The sequence below is a fragment of the Anser cygnoides genome, chromosome 1 (assembly GCF_040182565.1).
Source record: "Anser cygnoides isolate HZ-2024a breed goose chromosome 1, Taihu_goose_T2T_genome, whole genome shotgun sequence".
Lineage (NCBI taxonomy): Eukaryota > Metazoa > Chordata > Aves > Anseriformes > Anatidae > Anser > Anser cygnoides.
The window spans coordinates 129,412,804-129,438,484 of NC_089873.1; the positions used below are offsets into that span (position 1 = coordinate 129,412,804).

The window sequence follows — 25,681 nt, forward strand, 5'->3', positions numbered from 1 at the left end:
CAATGGATGCCAGAATAATACCACAAGTAAGCTCAGTTCAGTTAGAAACGTTAAAAAAAAAAAAAAAAGAAAAAGGAAAAAAAATTAAGTTCTCTTGCTTCCTGCTTTTTTTTTTCCCAGTAAGTACTGCAATGGGTCTTTTCTAAGTTTTCTCCTGCAAATAGATGGTGCAGAGGTTACTGCTTTGTAAAGCAGACAGTAGAAATTACCTGTAAGGTTTCGATGATGAGGCACGACTTGAAAGTTTTGTTATGCTGGTGTGAATTCAGAGTTATTTTATTAAAGTAAGTTCCCATAGTGCAAATTTAAAGTGGCATGGATCCAACAGAAGGTAGAATCAGTCCTTTGAAGATAAATTTGTTAAATATCAGAATGATTGTTTACTCCTCTCATGTCTTGCATTGTTTAAATCAAAGCTAGAAGTCTTCTCCTTTACTTGACGATGTTTTATTATACTTCATGATGCTTGGGGGATGTTTGACATCATCTTCTTATTCACAGCTTCCTTTGATGGGGAGAAGCACGCCATCAATCTTCCTTCTGTAAACAGTGCATCGTTTGTCCTGCGTTTCTTGGAGAAACTCTGCCACAGTCTGCAGTGTGATAATCTTTTCAGTAGCCAGCCCTTCAGCCCTTACATGGGATGTGCACATAGCCCTACAGAATATGATAGGAACAAACCAGGTACTGTTAAGCAGCTCTTATTTTCAAGTACTGTTGTTTTTGAGAAGCGTGGTGACTTTGTGAACCTTAACTTTTTAATCTGCCTTGCTATAACTTGAATTGGTTGAAATGAGTACTGTTCAGTTTTTAGTGAATTCATTCCAGAGTGCAAGTGCTTTGACAGGTTGAGATAGCTCACACCACATGTGCAGAAATCATTTCGTTCAGCAAATTCTTCCTTGCCGTCAAACCAGGAAACATATGTATGTTGTATGTATCACTGGGTTGCTACTAAAAGAACAAGCTCAAAACTTCACATTTCATCTGTTCAATTTATGTTTGAATCATAAAATAAACGTACAGAAATACACTCGCTGTCTTATAAGAAGGGGCTTGCTCTGACAGGTGATACAGTTCAGCTCATCCCACAACAGTAAGAAGTCTTTTCTTCCCTCTTCATTCATCTTGCTCAGTGGCAGCTCCAAAATTTTAAATTCCTCAACATACAGTCTAGTCTTCTAGTAGAGAAGGTGGGTTTTGCAGGTGGCTGCTTGTGAGATTTTATATGAGGCTAGTATTTTTGTCTGCTACACCAGGAATGTAGAGAGAGAGGGAAACGACTTGCCCAAGATCTCCTATCAGGTGGTTTGCAGTGCCTGGTATTACAAATCCCAGCCCGAGGGTTATCAGGAGCCGTAACTGAGAAAACTTTGACGTCAGTGCAATTTCAGAAGATTCATATTGGGTATGAAGCTTCCTCACAGCTGTCTAGTAGCCAAGTCTGACTTCTAGGAGCTGCTTTAGAAAATAAAATCTTCTTCTTCTTCTTCTTCTTTTTCTTTTTTTTCCAATGGAGAAATTGTATTTGTTTCAGTCTGTCAGATGAAAGTCATTTGTTTTAACACTTGTCAGAAAAGTAGCCAAGGTCAAGGTAGTTTGGATGATGACAATATAAACTAAGCTGTTACTTCATCTTTGAAGGTTTGTATTGAAACGACTGAGTTTGTGTGACATAAGAAACTGATCTGCAACCTGGTGAATGACTGATGTATGTTTTTGCTTTTGTCCTTTTACTTTCCCTATGAGCGTTTTATGCCAGAATAAATAGGTGGTGACTTTCCTCTTCACAGCAAAAGAAGAAATACCTGAAAACAGAAGTGCAAAACGATACTCTCAGGACTCTCCACCATATACTGCTCCCCTTTCTCCTAAACTTCCCAGGAATGATGCTCATCCATCTGAAGGTAATTAAGTTGTATTGGTGTTATATATGAGGATTACTTGTGATTTCAGTACTTCCAGTCAAAAAGGACTGAGTACAGCATATGTATCTAGTTTGTCTGTAGCCCTTGACAGGCTAGGGCAGGAGTGTGTTAATTATTGATCAGTGGCACAGATTTTGTGCTTATGGAAGATCTACTGCAAGTTCAAGAAGTCCTTCTCTTGAACATGCTTGAATTTTTCATGGAGTCACTCAGGCAAATAGGTAATGTATGAAGCCTCCTGCTCCATGTATGGCAATTTAGTAGAAAACCGATCGCCTTGAAATGGATCAGGAGATAAATTAGAAGCAACTCTAATAACTCTGGGCTCGAGCCAACAGGTGAGTAAGGGTGCATTTTGATGGTACGATTAAGCTCCAATTATGGCTAGCTGCCACTGAAAGCTGTGATGATCCTGCTTTCTTCACCTCCTTGTCCTTGTAGCGGGTCCCACATCTCCCTGACTGGATGGCAAGCTGAGCCCATGACCCAAAGCACAGAAAACATTTCGTTGAAGCCAAGTCTGTGCAGTTTACTTCTCAGGACTGACTCAGTGTGGACTCAGATGAGCACAGGGAAGAGTTGGATAAAATGCAGCCATGGCAAGGGGAGCAGAGCAGCCTCTCCGTGGCAGCTAGCTGTTAGGCTGCTCTGGCTCCAGGACGAATAGTGCCTTTGCCTGCCCCACAACCGAGCTGCAGTAACTGAGCATGCACGCGCTCTTAGTCTGCCTCGGGTGTGAAGTAAAGCATGCTGGTTTAAACCTCAGTGAGAGATCTATGAAAGAGTGGTTTTATTCTGCTTTTGCTACTTAACTAGTTAAGCCATCGTAACTTGTTGATGTGACTCATCCCATCTGATACATACTTTCTGTTGCTGCAGTATATTTGGATAATATTGCCAAAGGCTTTTTTGAAGCGAGATAGAGACTAGCTCTTTACTTCTTCATATTCCTTTTTTTTTTTTTTTTTGGAGGTTCTGGGGTCATTTTGTATTTATTAGCCTCAGCGTGGGCAGAAGGGTCTCTTTTTATGTGCAGATTAGAAGGTCACAGGACTACAGTTAGAGCAGAAGTGGATATCAAATTAAAATGTTCAAAGTGATAGTTTAATAAGAGTTACCATTTCAAATATTTTATATAATTGTACAGTAACAGCAACAATACCGAAATTAACAGTCAATGCAGAACTGTATCTTTCCTAAAGAAATACTGGGTTAGTTGTACAATATCTATGCAGTTAAATCAGGTATTTCTTGTAGGTAACTTCAGGAATAAGTGTAGAGCATTTAATTCTACTGAAATAGAGTTGTTTTAATTGGACAAAACAAGCATTTGAGTTAGAGCTGTATTCTCTTGTAAGAAATCTCCCTCAAAGAAAGCCAGCATGCACATACTGGTTTTTACGCCTTGTTGAGTAGTTTGATACTGGATCCTTTTTATAGATGAAGTCAGTGTATTCCTTAAAATGCATTCTAAAATCAGTAATTCATTACAAAGTGCAGTTACCTGGGTTGAAAAGAAAAATAAAGAAAGTTTTGCCATGGTTTCAGAAGTTTGAGTTTGTACTCTGTGTGTTTCAAGAGGCAAAGTATTCTCTAGTGTTGTGTTTCCCATTAGGGCAATGTCCTCTGCTGAAAATCTGGAGGTAATTTCATAGCGGTCAGTCATGGGTTGGTTAGCAAGAAAGATCTGCCCCTGAAAAGTTCTGGCTCTATTGAGACATAGTCGTCTTGAAAGAGTTGTTTTGAAATATCATTTGAACGCAAAATGGAATAATTGTGGGAAAGGGTCTTTCAAACAGCTCATTTTCCTTCTGATCTGCTCAGGGCTATGTCTTGCAGATTTTGCTGTCTTTTCTGCTCACTAACAGTTTCTTCTTAAAGTTTTGTAAGATAAGAGAGAGGAAAGAGAAATAACTCAGTCTCCCTCCCCTTGAAAACAGAGTGTTCTTAGCACTGCAGCCAGTTACATCATGCAGTTATGTATGGCAGAACAACTGACTTCTTATTCCCGGAGGAGCTTCAAGAAAACAAAACGTCCAATTCCTGCTAAGGCCTTCAGTCCTAAACACTCTATTGTCATCCTTACAATTGAAACATAAGGCCATAAGGCCTTTTATTAGCTTTTTATTAATTTATCCACAGATCAGGCATTCTGCAGTGGAACCTCCCATGAAACAGGAAAAAAAGAACTGTTCGCTTTCCATACCATTGTTAAACACATCTGGTCAAAATGTTGAGGTAGGAAAAGCGTCATTCATTGCTCCATTGTTGGCAAGGCTCTGTTTGTCAGACATCAATTCTGAATCAGCTGTCAAACCAGTTGACCACTTCTTCAACAAGACTGCAGTTGGGTTTTGTTTGTAGAGAAGCTGGATGGATGGAAAGGGAGTGGATTGGATGGTGTAGCTGCCAGGCACAAACACCTGCTGTAAAAGATGATCGCCCCCTGCAATATGCCAGCATTCCCACCTTGCGTGTGAGACTGAGGATTTACATTAAGATAAAGTCAAATGCTAGTATCTTGGGAAAGAAAGCAGAGTCGATCTTTGCCATCCCTATTTACGATTGTTTACTTTAGGATATATAGCATCAGAGTGAATTCTGGCATATAATTGGAGTAAATACAATTAAATCCTTTTGTAATACAGTCAGTTTTAAAAATCTATGTCTTCAGAAATCACAGAAAGGATTGCTTGAAGCAATTATTTAAATCCCATATTTGGGACCTCTGCTTGATTACCATAAAAGTGTTCCTGCTTAGGACATTGCATGGGGTTGGCTGATACATGCTTAAATACTCCATTGCCTCCTTACTTCATCATACCTTTGAAGACCTCTGAAATCTGTATCTGTGTGTTCAGTTGAACCTTAGACACCTTCGTGTTGCTTTGCTGTAGCTAATTGAAATACCAACTCTGCCTTTTGGTCTTTGACTGAGATTCCTGTTAGTGTTCTCGTTCTCTACTGATCTAATGTTCTCTTGGTTTCCTTTAATTTTGTAGTGCTTATCATTGACTGCATCTGTTATTCTCTTGGAAATTGTATAGAAAGATGGCTTTTGGTTTCATTTTGGCAAGTTGCTGCAGCTACTTCAAGCTGACAAATAAAAAGGGGTTTGTTTTCTTTGAAAACCTCAGTATCCGCTGCTGTGCTTTTTTGATACAGATCTAACAAACTATAAAGTTTGCAGTGGTGGTTTTGGGGCTTGTGTACTTACAGGCTTCTTTATGCCACAACTATCAAGTTTAGTGAAAGATGTTACATCGTCTTGTAGATCTTGCTTTGCTGAATTCTCTAAGCAGGGAGCTGATTCTCTAATTGTCCTTGCCCCCCTTCGGGATTATGTTGTCTGAAGACCATTACTGCAAAATACACTTAATGTTCTTCACTAAACTTCACTTTTAAGCAGGTTTCAGGAGAGAACCTAAGGCCTCATGGAGCAAGTTAAACATGCTTGAGAAGCTCAGTCTGGTGTTGTTGGTTTTTGTTTGTTTTTTATTTTGTTTTGGTTTGGTTGGTTGATTTTTCTTTCTTGTTTGTTTAAGAAAAATGCTCTTCCTTTAGTTTTAATTCTGGTATATTCCCAACAAATGGTTGAAAGTTGCCATATAAGAAGAGTAATAAGAAGTATATTTTAGGAGCTTGTTTTCGCAGATTATACCAGTTATCCCAAAGAATATGCTACTTCACTAGCATATGTTTTATAACTTTGCTAAGAGTAATTTTCAAGATGGTAGTGTGGGGTTTACACTTCTGTGAACCTGTTAGCTATATTTTCCAGCTCTTAGCTCTCCTGCCAAAGCAGCATTTGTTTCATACAGATTTTTACATCATGCTTCCAACTTCCTTCTCAGGCTAGATGTTGGCCTGGTGCAAGTGGAGATGAGTCATATGAGGGCTAGAGAATGGAGTGGTGCACTCACTGGTCTTTAACTACACATAGATACAGCATTGTGGTCGGGGTGTATTGTGTTAGTGTGCATGTATCTGGGATTCACTGCCTTCTGTAGCTTTGCATGGAATTTGTTCAATTTTTAGTGATGGCCAGTGTCTCTGGACATGTTGGGATCTACAGATGATAATTGTCCACTTGTTTATGAAGTGATTCCCTCTGCTGTTTAGAACAAATTAAACAATTGTTAGTTAACATGAGAGTTTTTGTTTATATTAAAAAAAAGATCATGAAAATGCTTGCTGAGATTGCATATGCATTCATACTAACATCAGACAATTTAAAATTAAAAAACAATCCTTATGTCCCTGCCCTGTTCGTAATATTTAACAAATATATCTGAAATGATTTATGGAAGACTGTCTCAAACTTTACATGTTAGATCTTTATTTATTTATTTATTTATTTTATGTAGTAAGAGCCCAGTGATAACTTGAGGAAAAGGGCAACTGTTCTGCAGTAGTGCTAACCTCACAGGAGATTCATTGTCAGGCTTGGAACCTATAGTTATTTTTAGGAGAACGTAGCAAGGATTTAAATAACACAGTTACAAAGTCCGTTTTGAACAGATCGATGTGTTGTTGTTTTTCCTGTAGCGGAAACGTTACCTACAGAAGAAAACAGCACTTCCAAAGAACATCGCTTTTCTGAGGACTCTATGGATTCTGCACTTAATTCAGTAAATCCTTCAAGCCCGACCTGTCGAAATTCCACTGAATATCGTTCTTCAGGGAGCACAGCATATTACAGAAATTCCTTTCAGCCAGTAACTGCTACCTCAAATTCAGCCCCTGTCCTGCGCCGGCTCTCCTTGAGCTCTGCTGGGAACAGCAGTTTCTATGAAGTCAGTAGGAATCGAATACAGAGGAGGATTGAAGGTATGCTCTATGCCTAGGCTTTCCAAAGCATATAGCAGCTTTTATTAACATACAAAGTCTGTGAGTTATGAATAAAGAAGTTCTTTGCCATAGAAAATAGGCTGCATATCGATTGAGATGTTGTGCTGTTGCCAAGCATGTCAGGCTTGTTAACGTAACTTCAAATGCAGAACTTCAGTCTATTAGAACTAATACGGTGGTGCAAGCCAGAGGGGTCTTGCCTGCTGCACTTTCCTGTAACTAGACCGGGCAGTTCTAGTTGCACGTAACTCACTTGCATGCAACTTATCAGCCATTACTGTGTCACTGAAATACGGGGATGGGGTTTCCTCCTGTCCCTCTGTCTGCACAGTTCAACTTGTGTTTGCCACATTCCCAAATACCAGAATCTTAAGACCCAGGAACCACATACGAGTAAAAGTAATCCCTCTAGGTGTGTCATACTGCTAATGTTTACGCTGCTGTAAATATCTGCAGTTGTATAAGGTATTTAAAGACAAATGGAGCAGTACAGTATTACTTGGAGGAAAATAAAACATCCTTCATCTTAATATATGGCAAAGAATGAATAATAAAAGCCTGTTGTTAATAGTAAGAATGTCTTATGTAAAATTAATTGTGTTATCCCTGTAAAGACTAGTGATACTTCCTCCTTTCGCAATATTTTTATCCTGAAAGCTGCAAGTTCCACAACTGGACCGGACCTGAATTCGCTAAAAAGGGAACCTTCAAGAATGTTGAATAAGGATCCTTCCACCTGGTCCATAGAGGAAGTAATGCGTTTTGTGAAAGAAGCTGATCCGCAGGCTCTAGCTCCACATGCAGAACTCTTTAGGAGACATGTATGATGCATATCCATTCTGTTCTAGTAGATTTTGTGTATCACATTAATCTCTTAGAATACAGCTTTCTTTTCTGTCACCATATTTGCAAGTGAAGGTAGAACAGACTCTACTCACTTGTGTAATAGAAGGAGGCTGAAAAAATATTTTTCTGCCTGAAACTCTTCCTGCAGTATGTTTTCTCTGTGTTCCAGCCCTGCTAGACATAAGCAAATACCCATTGCTTTCCAGCTCATGCAAGGCAGCATGATACTGGAACTCCTAACTTCTAATGGCCGGCACCCAAGGTGCCCTCTCACCCCTGGTACCTCTGGAGAAGATGACATTCTCACGTACAGTATGGGGCTTACATAGGTGACACCTCTCTAAGACGGTCTGTTTTGTAGAGGATTATCCCAAAGTAGAGAAGCTTTACCTGGTTACCTTTGCACTTGGTCATTAATACTAAAATTCAGAGGTTGAATTGAAATGTTTAATTTGTCTGTTTTGCCAGCAATACATAGAGTTTCCTAGGATCTAACAAGATGTAGTATTTAGAGAGAGAAACTCTTAAGCGTTGGTTTATGTTGCTTTTGGTCTCCCCTTTTCCTTCTCATTGTGCTTTTTTATGGCAGGTAGCTCAGCAAAGAGCTGCTTTATTATTTCGTTTTATATGTGGCCCTCCAAAAAGAGGTTGGCTTTCTCTTTAGTGGTATTTCACCCTTGTTCTGCACTGGCTCTTAACTAACAGATAAATCTCACATTAAGCTGAATTGAAGGGAAAATTCAAAGTAACTTTTTACAGAACTTCCTGTGTTATGTGTTAGTTATTCTTAGTTGTACAGCAAGACCAAATGTCAGTTGCTTTGTTGGGTTTATGTTTAAAAAAAAATAAGACAGAGTGGTTTTCTTTATGGTGTTTTAGGGAACTAATTGCCTGTCTACGGTATGTAATGCTACTAAGAGCTTGGGACTGCTATATTTCAGCAGCTTCTCAACCAGGCAGTTGCAATCTGCCTAAGTTGTCCTCGGTCTTGATCCTAACAATCTGTCTGCTTTAACCTGGATGTAGATCTGTCTTATTTCACAGATTCAGATGGTTTGTAACCCCTTCCTCTGCGTGACTATTTGCATGCACACGCCAAAACCCTCCCACAGCTGTGTTCAAGGTTCAGTGCAAGGCCTCAGTGCTCGGATCATTTAATCTCCAACTGCACAGACCTTCCTTTGCAGCTTTTTTTCTTTCCTTGACCCATTCTTTTTTTTTTTCTTCTTTTTCCCAGCTGATACCTAATTTTGAAGGCTGTTTGTTCTTTTTTTTTTTACTTACTGTAATTTTGTTTAGCATCTCACATACATTAATCTTAACGTAAAAATACTGAAATAAATTTCCCTTCAGTGGCCATGTGTAATTATCAAAGTACTGCACTAAGTTACTGCCTTATGAATGGTAGATACATTTTTACTACAGTATAAACAAATGCAATGTACTTTTCGGTGTTACCATGCAGATTGTTAAAGCAGTTGTGTGTTGTTGTGTTTGTTCTCTTCCTTCTGCAGGAAATTGATGGGAAGGCACTACTGTTACTGAGGAGTGATATGATAATGAAATATATGGGACTGAAGCTGGGGCCTGCCCTAAAGTTGTGCTACCACATTGAAAGACTTAAACAAGGAAAGTACTAGCCAATGGGGATACCACAAAGTGTGTGCTCATATCACACTAAGCTCTCAGGTTAACAGCCATCACCTTTATTTAAAAGTGTTTTGTTGCATAAATCATCTGTATTTTTTGAAGGTTCTCTCAAAATGTGAAGAAGATATCTAGGATAAAGAGGGAAAAAAGAAAATCTGTATTACATTCTAGTATTTTGTGAACTGTTTCAGGAAGTTTGCCGGGAAGGACTGAACTGTTGGTCACGCTGGCTGGGGAGCAGGTTGGGTAACAGTGCTGAAAAGCACATTTATTCTCTGTTGCAGACTTCAGCCCCAGTGCATTTGTATTTGGAACCAAAACAGCTGAATCCCAAAGGAAAAAACAAAAACAGCATCAGGTGTTAATAATTTTTGCAGGGGTGGCTGTAAACTTTTACATTGCGAGGAAAATGTAAAAGAGAAGGTCTCATCTCAGTAGTAAATACCGTGTCTGGTCCTCCAGCAGAGTCATACTCAGCTAGGTTTTTCTTCATAGATTTCCATAAAGGGAATAGCCATATGAACAGTTCGGGGGGGAGGGAAGTGTGGGGAGGGAAGCGTTGTGGAGAAGAGGGTTTAATACAAATATAAGCTTTTATAAAGTGTGATTATCAGTCCTTTGGAAAGTTACAAGGACAAATGTACGGTGTATTGTCAATTTATGCCGGTGATAATAGTTCTGTTTTATGGAAGATCATATTGGCTGTATAAACAGCCAGTTCTGGGACCGACGGATTTGACTGGAACAATGCATCCACGTTATAAACATTCCATCTTTTTGCTAAGTTCGGCATGGATACGCGTGTTCATGCTTTTATATATACATGTGTATGTGTCAGGGAAATGCATACTATATATATATATGAAAATACACGTACACACTGTACATACGTGTTCAGTCTTTAATATGTACTTTGCACTGTGCCAGAGAGAACTGTACAATTTCTTCTTTGTTTTTTACCAGTAATTTTGGTCATGTACTGCTTTCATATTCATTAGCACCTGTTTAATTTGTTGTCCATTCTGAGTCAGAAGGTGACAAACAATCAAAGGGTGGATTTACTCCTACAGGCAAAATCCCTGTACTATGCAATACTCCTGGTTATTCATCACTTAACTCTGAGCCATGTATTCTGGTGTATTTCTGAAAACACTTGTTTGGTTCTGATGTTTTGGGCTTATATTTCCTTTCAGGAAGTGCTACTATGTAATTGACAAGCCTGTTTAGGGTAAATTTGGTGCTGTTCGTGTAAGCTACAAGAACCAGTGGTGATAATGAACCAGTTTGTTGTCACTGCCAATTGTAATATACATCAGGGATAAGAAAATGTACTTTCTGTGTAGGAAACTGAATGTACTGTATGTAATAGTGCAAGTGATGAAAACTATTTGCTAAGGAAGATGTAGTCCTAAATTGGTAGGTTTTATTATATTTCTTATTGCCTTTTTATATGAAACTATATAGTAAAAATGTATTTTTTACGAATCCTTTTTCTGAAAATGCCTTGTTTTACCAATACTCTGATACTCCTCAGGTTTCAGCAGAGATACTGCTGCAAAATAACATTTTTTGTAGCTTACAAGTGTCCGAGAATTTTGTTAGTTTAAGTGACTGCAATGCAATTTTAATTTAGCAAGTCATTCGGGCTTCGAGGATTGTTTTTATTATTCCATCATTAGACGTTTGCCACTAAAGGTTATATCTGTTGATTTTTTTTGCATATCTTTTGTGGTGCACGTATGCTTGGATGAATAATACAAGCATGCTCTTTATAGTAAGAAAAGGTCAGAGCATTGATTGGAGAAAGAGCATATTTTCTCTTTGTGTTCGGAAAATATTGACTTGATTGTTGGTAAAACCATGTGAAAGTTACAGTTACATTGTGAGGAAAACATAATGCCCCACGTGTTGAGTATAGTGTTCAAACCTTACTTCTTCGGTGCTTTCTTATGCTGAATTTCAGAGTTCTTTAGCTTAAAAGAAGTACTGCTCATACGATTTAACTGAAAACAGCTCTAATTTTTTAAAATTGCCATTGGCATAGGAGAAACAAAGATGTTTAAAATTTCTGTTTGGCTTTTAAGGAATGAACTTTTTGTACATGGTACTATGATGGGTATAAATATTAGTTCGAGGCTTTGCGTGCACCCAGGTGCATAGGGATTACTGTGAAGTTACAGACCAGGATTTCACCATGCGCTACAGTGTGAGATTCATGCGTTCAGAATGTTGCAGCAGAATACATTTTTTATTCTTTATTTTCAATGGGATGTTCTTATCTATAAACAGCAATAAAATAGTTTGTTCATTGTTGTCTGTTTTGTTTTATGCATAAGCACCATCTGCGTGGGCAAGGGTAGCTGACATACCTGGCATTTGGCAGTTCGTGACAACATCTGATGTGAGGAAGCTTTAATCAGAAGGATAAAATTGTTCCAACATAGTTTGTCTGAAGCAATTAATATTTGAATTTGGGTTGGTCTGTGCTTTCAAAATAACTATTCAGGAATATATTCAACTATTTAGTTTTGAATATAGTGTATTGCTGCTTAGAGTTTACAGAATTCTCATAGAAATCACTAAGGGGAAGAGACTCCTAAAAAGTGAGTTTGTCCTGTGTTCAGGTGAAGACCTGAACTATTTTTTTAAAAGCAGTTAATACCAGTAGGTTTAAACTTCATATACTGTAGGTTTTACTGTTAATATTTTAGAGAAGTCTGTTGTTTTGATGCCTCTCTGCAGTGATCTGCCTGCGTTTGAGAAGTAATGTTAATTGGATTAATGGTAACCTCAGATACTTCACAGGCAAGTTATGGAACTTGGAAATAACAACAGTCCAGAGGCATTTTGCATCTGTTCTCCCAAAAGATAGTGAATATCTTTTTGGTGCATATTCAGTATAAAAGACAACATGGTGTATTGTCTTTGTTCTTCTGAGTTGCTTTTCTATCAACAGGGATTCATCTGCTTATCTGGTTCTGTATCTTGTAAGTCTCTCGCGAGGCAGTGCTGTGACTCATCAGTGCACGGTAAGATCTCTTCTATGTAAAATTAAAATGCAGCTGCTCCAGGAGGGCTGGCAGCTCTCACAGCCCTTGTTGCAGAAGACTCATGCAATATGGAAATTGAAGAATACTGCATGGCGGGGCGATTGCACCTCACGGTTGACGCTACAGCACTTCTAACAAGTTTGTTGTAGCTGTGTACATGTTGTAGGACTGTTGCAGGAATGACAATGAAAGACAGCAACGTCGCATTGTAAGTGTTGGCTGAAAGGATGGAAAATCTTCCCATTTTTTGTCTACACCACTTAAGTGACTTTTATGCCAGTTGCTCTAAAACTGTATGATTTTTAAAGCTTGTTCTCATGTAGACTTCAAATAGTAACTGGAAGTAACAGTTGTGTAGAAAGTTGTAGAGAAAGCAAAGTGAAGAAAGTGTTTCTAGGTCTGCCCCCTATCTGCTCTAAGTAGGAGTTGAGGAGTGCAGTCTGTTTTAATGCAGCGTCATGTGACTAAAACAGATTTTAGAAGTGGATAGCAGTATTTTTTTTTCTTTGATCGATTAGCTGTTCACATAATAGAGTTAAATGAATGTTTAGTTCCAACATTAGATGTGTGAACCTGGTCTAAAAGTTACAGGCATCTTCGTGTTTCTATTGCTACTTAAGCTGAATTGAAGCTATATAGAGAGAGGCTGGCTTGGTTTGATAAAAAAAAAAAGGGAAAAAAGACCCCTTGAGATCAATTTCGGAGGTCATATATTCCTCCTTTCTTTTTTTATTGCATGTAAAACTATTGGAGTGAGTAAAAAGTGCTTGCTTGGAATTGCCTAAGTGATGCAGGGAGGCAGAAACTGATTCACATCCATTTCTCTGGTGAAATGGTTGCTGCTTTTTTCTCAAGCCTTGATTGTAATCTTTTGCTCCGTAAAGCTTACTGACTAGTCCATAGATCGTGGGATCCTGTTCCCAAACCGTCTGTGTTCCTGTTGTTTCTAAGATCACGCAGAGCCATTTTGAGGCTTTATCTTAAAATCTGAAGTCTGTTGTAAGCTCACTGTGTTTTGAGTCAGCAACTTTGAGACATTTTATGTCGTGATTTATTTATTTATTCATTTTTATAGTGGAAACCCCAGAGATTCTTAATTTTAAAACAGCAAACACATGTATTTTAAAAGATTCTCCTCTGACTGTTTGCTTTATTTGTAAGAATAAATTCTTACTGCTGTGGCTGTGGAGATGATGGGAGACCTGTATATGCTTAAAGTATGCCATTACAGTGGTCCAATAGGCTTTTAACTCCCTCACTTACATGAATCATCCATCCTTGTCCTAGCAGATCATTTTGATTAGCTGTAATTTGTCCCATCTGAATCAGCATTAGCTCCCACCAGCTCCGGAATCTCCCAGCCCTGCTGTGCAATCTAGGGAGTCCTTCCTGAGCTGCTTCTCTCTTAGCTTTATGGACTGCTGCTAGTTTTATTTCAGCTTTCATTATCTGCCATGGAACTGTTTAGTGCTGATAGTGAAGGCTGCACACCGGCACCTCTTTTCTTGTTAAAATACATGAAGACATTTTCATCCACCGAGATTCACTTTTCAGCCTCCGAAATCAAAGCCCTTCCAGGACAAATCGTGTGAGCAAACAGATGCCAGTGCAAGAGGAAAGGGAGCTCGCATCCCGTGTTGTGTGAACAGACAAATGTGAACAGATGTACAGCTTGAAGCTGGCAGAAACACACTCCTGCCAGTGATTCCTTTCTAGTTATGACAGCTGGAAGGAAATGAATACACCACAAAACCACCATGATAATTGCCATTACCCTGTGCTGGCAGTCTCAGCAGTGAGGTCAAGAATGGGAAAGACAAAGACTCATCTACCCTCCCAGGTGGAAGCTGAGGCAGATTGGCAAGGCACTGGGAAAACCTCAGTGAATGGTGGTGCACCTCAGTCTGTTTTTCAAGTGCAAAAGGCTGGGATTTTACTAGATTTCTCATTTTCTCATATGTGGATTTTTTTCCCGTTAGTTATGGCAGTGCTCTGTTCCTCCAAGTGATTGTGTTAGCGCTGTTGAGATCTGAGTGGAGTTTTCAGACAGGTCTGAACAATTCTTCCCTCAACTTCCATCTCCACAAACCAGTGCAGCCAAGCAGGTCTTCCCCTTACCGGAGAGCCTCTATTTTGAGGGAAGGGTCTTCGCGTGTGCTTCTTGGTCCTGCATGTTTTGAAAAATAAGGAGAGGGCTCTGCATCTTGACTGCATAATCCCAGTGTAATGTACTGTTGCTACTGATTTCTTCCTTGCCTGGGAATGCTGATGGTGCTCTGTTAGAAGCAGAGGCCTCTCACCCGAGGCAGTGTTACTCAAGGTGTGGTCTGCAAAGTGCTTTCCATTTGTCAGGCTGTCTTTTAATTGCATGTGCTTGCATGAACACAGTAGCGGGGAAAGCAAAATTAAATAGATTCTCAGTTCTAATCTAGCCTTGGTTTATCCCTGTGCTTTAGGGGTGAGCTACTAGATAGGGCATTGCTTTGAGGTGCATGTCCCAAGGAGGCTACTTGGATCTCCAAGGCCTAGAAGAAATACGGAGGCCTCCTTGGAGATCCAATTCATGTGAAACTGGGGTAAGGGGAGCGCAGAACTAAATCATATCCATCGTGCTGCAACAGCTAGCTTAAATTTGGACTCAGTTGACTTTTCTCTTGTTCTGCTGCCCATGCTGCACGCTAGGCAAGATCTTCAGTCTCGCGTGCTTCCAGTTTTGTGTCCTACATAGACTCTGATTCACAGGAGGAGCACTCCGTCCTCGTCCTCTCTTGCTTGCTCTACAGAGAGCTGCTTTCCCTTCTCCACGGGGGATCTGTTTTCCTTCTGTTTCACCACTGCAAGCCCAGAGATGCCTTTGGACCACCTAAGCAACGCACCAAAATAGTATTGGGGCTGCGCCTGAGATGACAACTTCTGCTTATCAGGCTCAGTGGGCAGTGGTGGCTTTTTTGTGGGTGTGGGTTTTTTGTCTTGCTTTGTTTTAACTTAATGCTGCTTTGTGTTCTCTGTATATTTTCAAGGGACCAGAGCAAAGAGTGCTCAGCTCAGCCAAAGGGAACGTATTACTTCCATATATCTTTGCGTTCACCGTAGTGTATTAATTGTAAACTGTCTTTGGGTTTGTGTTTGGCTACGGGAAATGAACAGGTTGGGGAAAGTTTAAATGTTTTGAAAGAAAACAGAAATGGAAGGCTGGGATGAGTGATACGGATTGTGTGCAATAAACATGGGAAGGAAAATATATGAAGAATGAAGTAATGGAAAATAAGAAGGAAAAGGAGGAAACCAGGTGGAGGTACTGGCTTACCCTGTTTCAGATTTGGACGCAGTGATTGCTGAGTCATAGCTAATGTCTTGACTACTTGACCTGGGATTTCAAGGAGGAGAGTTAGAGGTTAACATTTTGAGCCACGGAAGGGGTTTGAAATATTTTTATCTTGTGTCAAAATGGACAGTTTTCTCCCTTTGTTTTGGTGTTCACCGGTTGCAAATCATAATTTGTCTCTTTAGCATGAGTGCTGTGGTGTTTGATTAAAGGAAAACCCACGGGCCTGTCAGTGACATCACATGCCAAAGACTTCTTGAGAAGATTTCATCTGAAAACACGGGCTAAATACTTGGCATTCCCTGTGCAATTCGTGGGGCTTCCTCTCTTTCTGTCCTTTAATTGCTTCGTCCTAATTGAATGAGCGACTGCTACAAATTCACTCTTGATGTGATTTCTTTTCAAGTCACACCTGCAGAGGAGTACAGGATGGGGTTTAATTTCATATAACTTCGTGTCTTCATATCCTAATTATGTCTAGACTGTCTCTCACTGTAGTCCACGTAGGTCTAGTTGACTGAGTTCAGGGTAGGAGTGATCTGACCAGACACCGACATCTGCTTCATGAGATCAGTAGCTCTCCTGACTCCCTGGGCTTTATTGACACGGTTCCTGGTATCTATCACGGGAGCCCCAGTGCCCATCCTGCTGAACTCCAGCATGCGAACTAGTTTCCCATCGAAAGTGCTGTTTGTTTTCAGTAAAATGGAACAATCCCTTACTCGAACCCTTCATGAAAGACCTACCTGGCATTCAGAAGGAAATGCTTAGGTGCACATTTTGCTAAACCACAGGCTTCTGGCAAAGTCCCATGGTCTGCCGCACAAGGGGTCTTACTCAAAAGTCCAGATGGGCCAGAGTATCTGCCCCCAAAATTCAATGCGCTGAGAATATTGCTGCCCCTAGATCCTCTTTGTTGCACGCTTTAAGCGAGAGGCGTGTGACGGTGCTCCAGGTGGCGAAAGGCAGACAGCAGCCTTTCATCAGGCTTTGCCGTCCAGTGGGGCAGCTTCGTGGCTGAGCCGTGCAGGTCTCCAAGGACACTCTCATGTCTCCAAGACGTGGACCAAGCTTTCAAGGTACTTACTTTGAATCCTTCACTTAGAGGATGAAAAATCCACTCGATACCTTTACAACTTGGAGTGCAGGTGGCGTTTCATTCTTTTCCCTTTGATCGGGTCTCAACAGACAGGAAATGACTTCTGTAGCAGCAGCTCCCACCATTAATAGCTTTCCTGTGCCTACTGATGGGACTTCTAGGGCTTTCTTTGCACTTCTAGGGGTTTTCTCGCAGTACCTAAGATCCAGCGGGAGGGAGCTCCTTGTTCCGTGTCGCAGTGACGCACCCTTCGGTAGCTTCGGTCCGTGAGGTGCCAGACTTGGACAAAACGTTGCCCATCATCCCCAGTTCTTAAGCAGAGAAGGATGGGAATGCTGGCGAGGAGGATGTGGTGAGAAGGATGATATTAAAACAATGCAGAAAATGTAGCCGTTCTCAGACAGCTGTGGGCTGGGGAACATTAGTAATCCCGGGAGCCAAGGGGGGGCCGGGCACGGGCTGACGGGGATGCGGTTTGCATTACCAGTGCTTCCTGCAAACATGGACTTCTTTACAGTGAAAGCTAGTGCTTTACCTGGGAAGCAGAGCTCCCTTCTAAACACTCTATTAGCTCGTATCCTGCCATTTGCTCTTTTAATTCTCCCCGCTTTGTTTGAAAGTACCCCAGTAATTTCAGTACTGAGATCTTACGCTGTTATTACAGGAGAGCTTGGGGGATATGGCCACGAAACAGTGCTAAATATTTTAGTGGTTAGTAATTTTTCTCCCCAAACGTGTAGAAATGTTTCAGATGGTTCAACAACAGAATGGATTTTCCTAGCAGGGGTGGGATACCAGGATTTTAACAACTGTGGAAAAACATGTTTTCTGCACTGGAATTAGGGGATTTGTTTGTGTGCGCAGGACAGCCGCAGGGTACTCTGAATTCAGCAAACTTCAGTATTGGCAAATTTGTGGCATCGTCTAAGAGAAATGAAACTTTCAATAAGCACGGGGGGAACCACCGAAAGAAGTGAAAGGTGAGTAAAAAAGCAAATTTCACAACTTCACATCACTGCTGTAGTGGTGGCAGGCTGGCCGAAGGCAGGAAGGCAGGACCCCGTCCCAGCCAGCTGACAAGAAGGCCTTTGCCCGAGCACTTCAGCGTGTTTTTATAAACTTGAGCACAGAGAGAAACCAAAACATCTGGCACCAGGATATTGTGTAATGTTGATTTATGCTATTTTCATTGTCTGAGATTCTTGGTCAGGGCTGCTAGCGAGTGGCATGTTGTCAGATCGCTGTCCTGAGGTGCCTCTGCGCGAGCGGAGGGGCACAGCCTGCCCGAGGCGCTCCCGTGGGTGCTCAGCGGCCACCTCTGCGCCCGTCAAGTTTCCCATTTGAGCTTCAAGCATGCGAGGATTGAATGAATTCGGTGATCTCCTGCGGGCCAAACCTCTGCAGGGATGTGCGGGACAGTGTGGTTTATCTGGCGTGTGGTTTATGCGTGCTGCGTTGTGCGTGTGACGTGATGTTCAGCCTCTCCCCCTGCTCTTGTGTCTCAGCTGCCTTCAGCCCAAGAAAGCGCTGTGCTTGCTGCACCCCGTGCTCGCCTTCCCTCCTGCTGCTGATGCTGTGTGTCCCGGGGGCGCGTTCTGTGCAGCTGGCAGCTTCCTCCTCAAATTTGGCATCTTTGGGTTCCTTCACCTTCCTTCACCTGAGAGCAAATGGATGGGAAGGGAACCCACCCCCTCTTCCCTCATCCCTAATAAAACCCACACGCAAAGCCCCAGTCAAAGGAAGCTTGGAGCCAGCACAGGTCGCCCTTGAGGGGCTGTGCTGCTCCTCTCTCTCTACCTGGCATACACCCATCGTTGTAAAACATCCTCCTCCTGCCATTACTGCTTAATGACTTTCCCTTCAACGTCACGCGCGGCATTAACGTCTCCATTAACAGCCACCAGAAACGGAGGCTCCATATATCACAAGCGCAGCTCCCCAGCCTTCTCCTCACGCACAAGTTTCAGAAGCAGTTAAAGCGTAGCCGTGGAGGAAACTAATGGCCCGATATACAAATCCTGTAATCGCTGCTAGCAGCGAGGAGGAGGAGGAGGAGGTGGAGGTGCTCGATCTTGGTGTCGTTAAGTGCCTCGTTCTGTGGCCGCCTCTCCCCCGTGCTGAGGGGATGTAGGACTCGTGCTTCACCCGCGAGTGGTGGTGGGAGGCGAATGGTACCTGCGTGGATGGATGAGCCCAGCCCCGTCTGCGGGCACCTTTCCAGTGGGGAGTCTCCAGGCCCCCTGTGGCAAAAAGCCTCAGCACCTGCAGCCAGCATCGCTGACGGGCGCTGCCCTGGCATGGCCCTGGAAAAAAAAATCCACTCTCAGAAGATCTCGATGCCCTGAGCCCGGCCCCGCGGAGGCAGCGGGGCAGGGACAGCAGGGACGGCCGTCCCAAGGGGTTTAGAAATCCTCAGCCTCAGCACTGCAGCAGCCATGAAGTGACACATTTCATCAGCAGTTTCTTGGAAGGAACAAAACAAAGTAGCAGAGCATTTTCAATTAAGAACGAAATTATTTAAAAAACTGCTGTCAGATGGCAAAACATTAATGAATCCATCAGCGCTTTAAGCTCTTCTGAATGTCTCTGGTTCTGGCAGCTTTGGGGAAAAACAAAGGCTTCAAAAATATTTAAAAAGCGAGAGTATGACAGAATTTGATGCTGCGTAGCATCCCTGCCATGTGAAAATTCCTGATTTTTCATATTAAGCAAGAGGGCTGCAATAACTCAGCCCAGAAAGAGAGCAGCAGAATGCCCTTCCTGACTTCCGAAGCCAGGGGCATTTTCTGGATAGTGAATTGGCACCTTCCTCACAAGTTTCAACAGATTTTGGGATGACGCCAGCGCCTGAGGATGGGATTTCTAAGCCAGAAGCTGCTGCTTTGGCCAACTTATTGCAAGAACTACTGCAACGGCCTTCCCAAAGCTGCTCAGGAGGGGGCTTGGAAGTAGTTTGGCTGCTGAGGGGTGAGGGAAGGCACGCTTGGTGTGCTGCGTTGCCCAGGTGATGGGTTTACAACTGCTCCTTTTGCTTAGACAACACTGTTCTGGGAACATGGCATTTGAAATAATAACGAAGAGTTTTTCTACCCACCAGGTATAGCCACACACGGGCAGTGTCCCCCCCCCAGAATTGATCTCCTGCTCTCGCAGCCCTTCTTCCCTGGGGATGGGTTTTTAGACGTGAGCCACCTGAATTTAACAGCCAATGTACAAGAAGGCGTCTCCAGCTGATTTCCACACACAAAGTGCAAAACCGTCACCTACCAGAACGTTTATTTGAATTGTACATTCACATTTCTCCATTGACGTGGGCGGCTTGTACACTGTCAGGTAATAAAGTTACATAGTCTGCTCTTGGATGTGCATTGACTTCAGCCATCAAAGAAAATTGTAAAACTAACAATAAACAACTTTTCCATGTATCTATAGTCAGGCTGGGAAAAATTATGTGACTTTTCCTTACCACCACCCTTCCCCCCGCGGCAACCAAATTCCCCCGAATTTTAGGATTTTCTCTTTTACATAGCTGCTAGTGTTACTTAGCATTTTAAAGCTGCATCTCTGGCGCTGAAGCTGGCATTCGGCCTGCGCTGGGCTGTTCCGCTCGCTAACCCTCGCTTTGGCTTTTCCGAAGCTCGTCCGGGTGCACCGTCACCGGCCGCTCAGAAGCGCTCTCCGACCGTGCCCCGGGACAAGATAATTTTTCGTAGCCTGGCGCTGTTAACATTTTAGGGCTGTCACAAGTGAGCTGCAGTGCTTTATGGTTTACAGACTTTTGCCAGACCTGTTCCGTGTGGCGAAAGCACTTCAGAAATGACAGAGATAGCGCAGCCGATCAGCACGTACAAACATTTATTTTGAAATTTCCATTCTAACCGTTATGAAGAATTACATCATCAAAGCACTTTATGGCAGTGAAAATAGCTCTTACCCCTCTGACTCATCCGTTACTCCATTAAAGCTGCAAAATGTGCAATCTGCTTGAAAAATAGGTTGCTTTTTATTCAGTTTCCCATGAAAAGTCAAAATTCAATAACAAAAAAAAAAAAAAAAGAAAGAAACCCAGCTTATAGGGACTCTACATCTGCTCCTCTCCCCCTTCCCCCAAAAATAACTTACAAAGATAGTTTAAAGTTTTAAATGAGTTTAAAACCAAGTGCATCTTTTTTATTATTTTTTTTTCCATAATAATCTTAAAATTCTAAAAACCCATAATTTACTTTCTCGGAAAAAAGGCAGCGAGCCGTTGCTTCTTGATTGGAAGAATGTGTATTTCGGGCGAGTTCATTTTCTTTAGCTTTACGCTCCTGTTCTTTACAGGTTTCCTAAGCGCCTCGGCGTTGTCCCGGGGCTCGGGCTGGCTCTTCACGTCGTAGCACTGCAGCACCGAGTCCTGGGGCATGTCCCTTTTGAAGGAAAAGTTTTTGGTGGACACTCCCGACAGGCCCTTGATCTTGCCGCAGAAGATGGTGGGCACGGCGTCCTTGACGGAGACGATGACTTTGGCTGTCTGCGAGGTGCTGACGATCTCGATGTTGTTGCCGCCGGCCTTGGGCTCGCAGGCCGCTCGCCCCGCCGGCTCCACCAGCCACTTCTGCGGCGGCCGCAGGAGCTCGCCCGGCCCGGGCCCCGCCGCCCTCACCTCCGCCTTGCCCGCGGCCTCTGGTGCTTTGGAGGGGGCGAAGGGGGCGGCCGGCAGGGCCGGGGGGCTGCCCTCGGCTGCGGGGCTGGTGCCGGCCGCCTCCCCTTGGGGCCCCCCCGGCTTGCGGCAGGAGGCGAGGGACAGGTCCAGCGCCCCGTCCTCGGGGGACGGTGGTGGCGGCGCGGCCTCGCCGGCACGTGGCGCGGGCGGCCCTTTCATGGAGAGGTCCAGCGCCTCGTTCTCGCTGCCCATCTTGATGACGGTGTGGCGGCTCAGCTGGGAGAAGTCCCGCTGGTGGACGAGGTCGAAGGGCTTCGTCTCCTCCTTCTCCAGGGGGGTCTGGGTGCCCTTGCAGGGCTGCGGGGTGAAAAGCGGGGGCTTGGGCGGGTCGGGGGCCACCTTGGACTCGGCGCCGTGGGGCACAGGGATGGGGACGGGGATGGGGATGGGCACGGGCACGGGCAGGGGCACGATGACGGGGTAGGGCACCAGCAGCGTGGCGGGGGGCACCAGCGGGGACAGGGGCGAGCTGAAGGCCTGGGGCGGGAGGGCGGTATAGTCAGGGGGCGGCTGGCAGGGGGCCGAGCCCAGGGCGCCCTGCCCCGAGGGGAAGAGGTCCTGCAGGACGGCAGCGAAGCCTGGCGTCTGAAAGACGGGCGGCAGCACGGGCTCCTGGCCTGGGCCGGCGGGCTTGGGGTCCAGGAGCTGGGGCTGGCTGACCGGGGCCGAGGAGCCCGGGAAGAGGCCGCCGTGCAGGGGGCTGGCGGGGCAGGCAGCACCGGGGGGCAGCACCAGGGGCGAGTTGAGGTGCTGGAAGACGTGCTGCTCCAGGAGGACGGGCAGCGGGACGGGGCCCTGCGTGGTCATGACGTAGGGGGTGGCGTTGCCGGCCGGCATCTGCGGGGCGGCGCTGCCGGCCACCTGCAGGTGGATGGGCAGGACGACGGGGCTGTCCCCCAGGCAGATGGGCTGCAGCACGGTGGCCGCCACCTTCAGTGCCACCCCGCTCTGCGACTCGGCCGGCGGCGTCAGGATGGAGGGCGCGGGGACGGTCACCAGCGGGGACAGGGCCTTCTTCATCAGGTCGGCCGAGTTGATGTTCCAGGCCTCGGCCGTGATCAGCTGGGCCACCCCGTTCTCCAGCTTGTTGTTGGCCATGGCCGCCGGCGGGCTGGTGACGTCCATGGGCAGGTTCGGGGTCTCCTTGTACAGCTCCTCCATGTCGCAGGGCTTCGGGGCTCCGCGGGCGCCACGCTCACATCGCCATCAGCGGGACCCACCGTGGCTCGGGGCTGCCAGGGGCACCGGCACCGACATAGCTTGGCCTGTGAGGCAGAAACATGGTTTAGGCACTGCATAAATCTCCTCCTTAACATAATATTTGCGACTGCCTTGAAAGACCCTGTCGCCAAAGGAAGGCCGTTAAACGTTTCCACGCTTCAGGGTAACGGCTCCACAACGCACTACAGTAATATATACATAGATGCTGTGTATACAGACATCCCTGAGTGCTGCACAAAGAGTTTTGAGGAACTTATATTTAGCCGTAAACACAGATAATTTAAAAGGACTCCAGGGCTGACTGCAGTCAGGACACCACCCCTCCTGCAGGCAGGCTAACCCAAGGGCTCAGGCGCTGCGTTTTACAGTTTTAAACAAAGCTTCACGTAATGACAGCGTACGGCAGAGCCCAGAGACAGCGCACTGCTTTAACTCAGCAAAAGCACAAAAACAAACATTTCTAAAAATACACAGCTCCGAAATGCTCCGCCGTGGGCAGAGGGTCCTCGGTTCCCCTGCAGGAGCCGCCCCTTGTTTGTCCTGCAGGGATTCACCAGCACGGGTCAGGCCATCGGTGTGGCACCTCCGACGGGTCACGAAGCAGCCCGGCCACGCTCCCCCCGATGGGAAGAAGCCCAAAGCAAAACCCAGCCAAAACCCGGCACCTGCCCAGCTCAACGCGGGCAGTCGCTCGAACCAGACACCTGGTTCAATAAAAGACACCGGGAATAAAAATCAAAACGACTTCAAATCTACTTTGCCAGCCCACGCTTTCATCTAAACCAAGCAAATGTCAATGGAAAAAAAGGGCAGAGATTGTTCCTGTTTGTGATGGCAGTGAAATTTGCAGCTTATTTCCTACAAAGATGAACACCCTGCCCCCCCTCCAAAAAAAAAAATAAATAATGATGCTGTGCATTCATTTATTTAGAAGGGTAAATAATTTACGCCTGCAGACTTTGCCTGGAGGACCGCCACGCCGCCTGTGCCACTCCTGAAGTGAGCAGCGCATCCTGCGGTAATAATCACCATGGAAACTTGTCCATTTTTAACTCTGTTACCATGGGGAAGCACCAAAAGCACCCCAAATTTACATTTTTCACCTGCACGCAATTGCATCCTGCTACCCAAGAGCGAACTGCATGCTGTCACCACCGCACTGGCTCGGCCCTGGCTCGGGCGAGACGAGACGGAGGGCAGCAGGACACTGAAATGGGCGTGAGGAGCCCGGGCCTTGGGATATATCCCTGTCCGAACACACCCGAATAGCTCCACTGGCTCTGCTACTCACATAAATTACCCGCTCGTGTAGACGGCTGCAGGAGCGGCACCAGAACCTGCAAGTGAAATGGGGACAGACAAAAAAACCAAGCCCACGAACAAAGGCTAAAGCATGGCCAAGGCAGGGGAGCGGGAAATCTCAGTGTCTCTCCCGAGACTTGTAAATCCCTGGGCTTGGCAGCACGATGCCATGGCGAGCGCGAGACTCCAGCAATGTCGGGAGTTAATAGCCGGGGCTGGTTGAGCAAAATTCTGATAATTTATCATCAGGCACATCTGATTTTTTAAAAAGGATTTTTAAAAGTAAACAGATGAGTCATTCATTTTCCCCTGCTGCTGCTGGCTTAGGGAGAATAATTCATGATTTTTCTCATCTCATGAAATGTTCTGAAGAAAATATTCACAAGTACAGGGCTGAGGTTTTTTGTTTGTTTCCTTTTTCAGCGTTGGCTGAAACAGACTGCAGGCAGGCAGAGATTCCCAAGCACAGAAAGGCAGGAGAAAAATAAAATCACTTATTCAGAAAGTGACAAGTAGTGGTACCAAAAAAAAAATCATGCCGGTCTTGTTTGGAAAAATAAAGAGCTAACGTTTCTAAAAATAAAGACAATGAGGAGAGTGCTCAGCAGATTCAAGTTGAAGAAATAAACACTGTTGGTTTTGTTAATGAATTAAAAAGCCATTTCATACTTCTGCTACAACCTCTTTCTTCAAAAGAACCATTTACAAACCCTGCAGCCTCTGCAACTTACAGTAGCACCGCTGCTCCTCTCGATTCTGCGGCACGGACGAGTGTTTTGCAAATTACGCTGGCTATTTCTGATTTTTTCTGTTTGTTTGCAAAGCGTGAGATCTCTGTGTTTTCACAGAAAACGAATGATCTGGTGGGGACAGGAAATGACCTTCTATTCCCCTGGCAAAGCCGTTTAACATTGAGAAATAGAAAAATTAAGATGAAAATTATGCTGTGTAAGAGCCTTGAGGGATTAGCATGCTGTACAGACCCACGGAGAGAGAGACAGATAACCACAGAGGATGAAAGTATAAAACATAATAAAATCCCCCACTGCTGCTTTAAAAAGCGACAGGGCAGAGGAAATATCTAGACGAGGGAAAGAAGAGCTCATCCATCACCATCAGACACCTTGAAGAGATGCCTGCTTTCCCTTGTTGCCTTTTTTTTTTTTTTAACTTTAAGGCATGGCCAAATGTTGTTCTCCAACAACATTGGAGCTGTGGGGCCGAGAGACAGTCTGAAGCTGCCCAACGAGCTGTCCTGTGGCTCCCCGACTCCCTTTGTTACGCGATGCGCAGCGAGCACAGGGTACAAAAACACACACCGGCGTGGAGAGGACTCCAACTGAACTGCATTTTCCAACCTTGGTATTAACAGGGAGAGCTCTACCACATTTCCCCTTTAATATACACCAACCTGAAGCATGTGCTGCTTTTTTCTTTGATGACTGCTGCTTCGCCGCGCGTGAAACATTAAGAGTTACCCAGTTTTTAGAACTTAGTTTCATGTACCTAATAAATGCAAAGGGAGGCAATACAATTCAGTGAAATTGCCTTAAGTTTCCTCTGTCTACCCCACCTCAGTGTCGGAAAATCAATTAATTTTCCTTTCCCTACTTATCTATTTAATATTTAATTTGCTGTTTGTTTTAATTGAAAATAAGCTTGCAACTCTGAAAAGAAAGCTATTGTAAATATCTGGGGTTTTCC

General features: G+C 44.2%; 2 protein-coding genes across 13 annotated transcripts in view; one reads left to right on the forward strand and one right to left on the reverse strand.

The window, feature by feature from the left end:
- The window catches only part of SCML2 (Scm polycomb group protein like 2), a 72,258-nt gene extending 60,563 nt beyond the window's left edge, over positions 1-11,695 (forward strand). For 7 of the 11 annotated variants that reach the window (XM_066981345.1, XM_066981357.1, XM_048066760.2 and 4 more), the window contains 5 exons: positions 502-684; positions 1,794-1,907; positions 6,477-6,758; positions 7,437-7,600; positions 9,140-11,695. In XM_066981345.1, coding sequence (XP_066837446.1) covers positions 502-684; positions 1,794-1,907; positions 6,477-6,758; positions 7,437-7,600; positions 9,140-9,265 — 869 coding nt within the window. In that variant the 3' untranslated portion in view covers positions 9,266-11,695. The remainder of the gene's footprint in view (positions 1-501; positions 685-1,793; positions 1,908-6,476; positions 6,759-7,436; positions 7,601-9,139) is intronic. The other 4 variants (XM_066981384.1, XM_048066765.2, XM_048066763.2 and 1 more) reach the window with 1 other exon arrangement.
- An 8,892-nt stretch (positions 11,696-20,587) lies between these two features.
- Positions 20,588-25,681, reverse strand: part of RAI2 (retinoic acid induced 2) — a 35,649-nt gene continuing 30,555 nt past the window's right edge. For both annotated transcript variants that reach the window (XM_066981395.1, XM_048066768.2), the window contains exon 2: positions 20,588-22,719. In XM_066981395.1, coding sequence (XP_066837496.1) covers positions 20,969-22,615 — 1,647 coding nt within the window. In that variant the 5' untranslated portion in view covers positions 22,616-22,719 and the 3' untranslated portion in view covers positions 20,588-20,968. The remainder of the gene's footprint in view (positions 22,720-25,681) is intronic.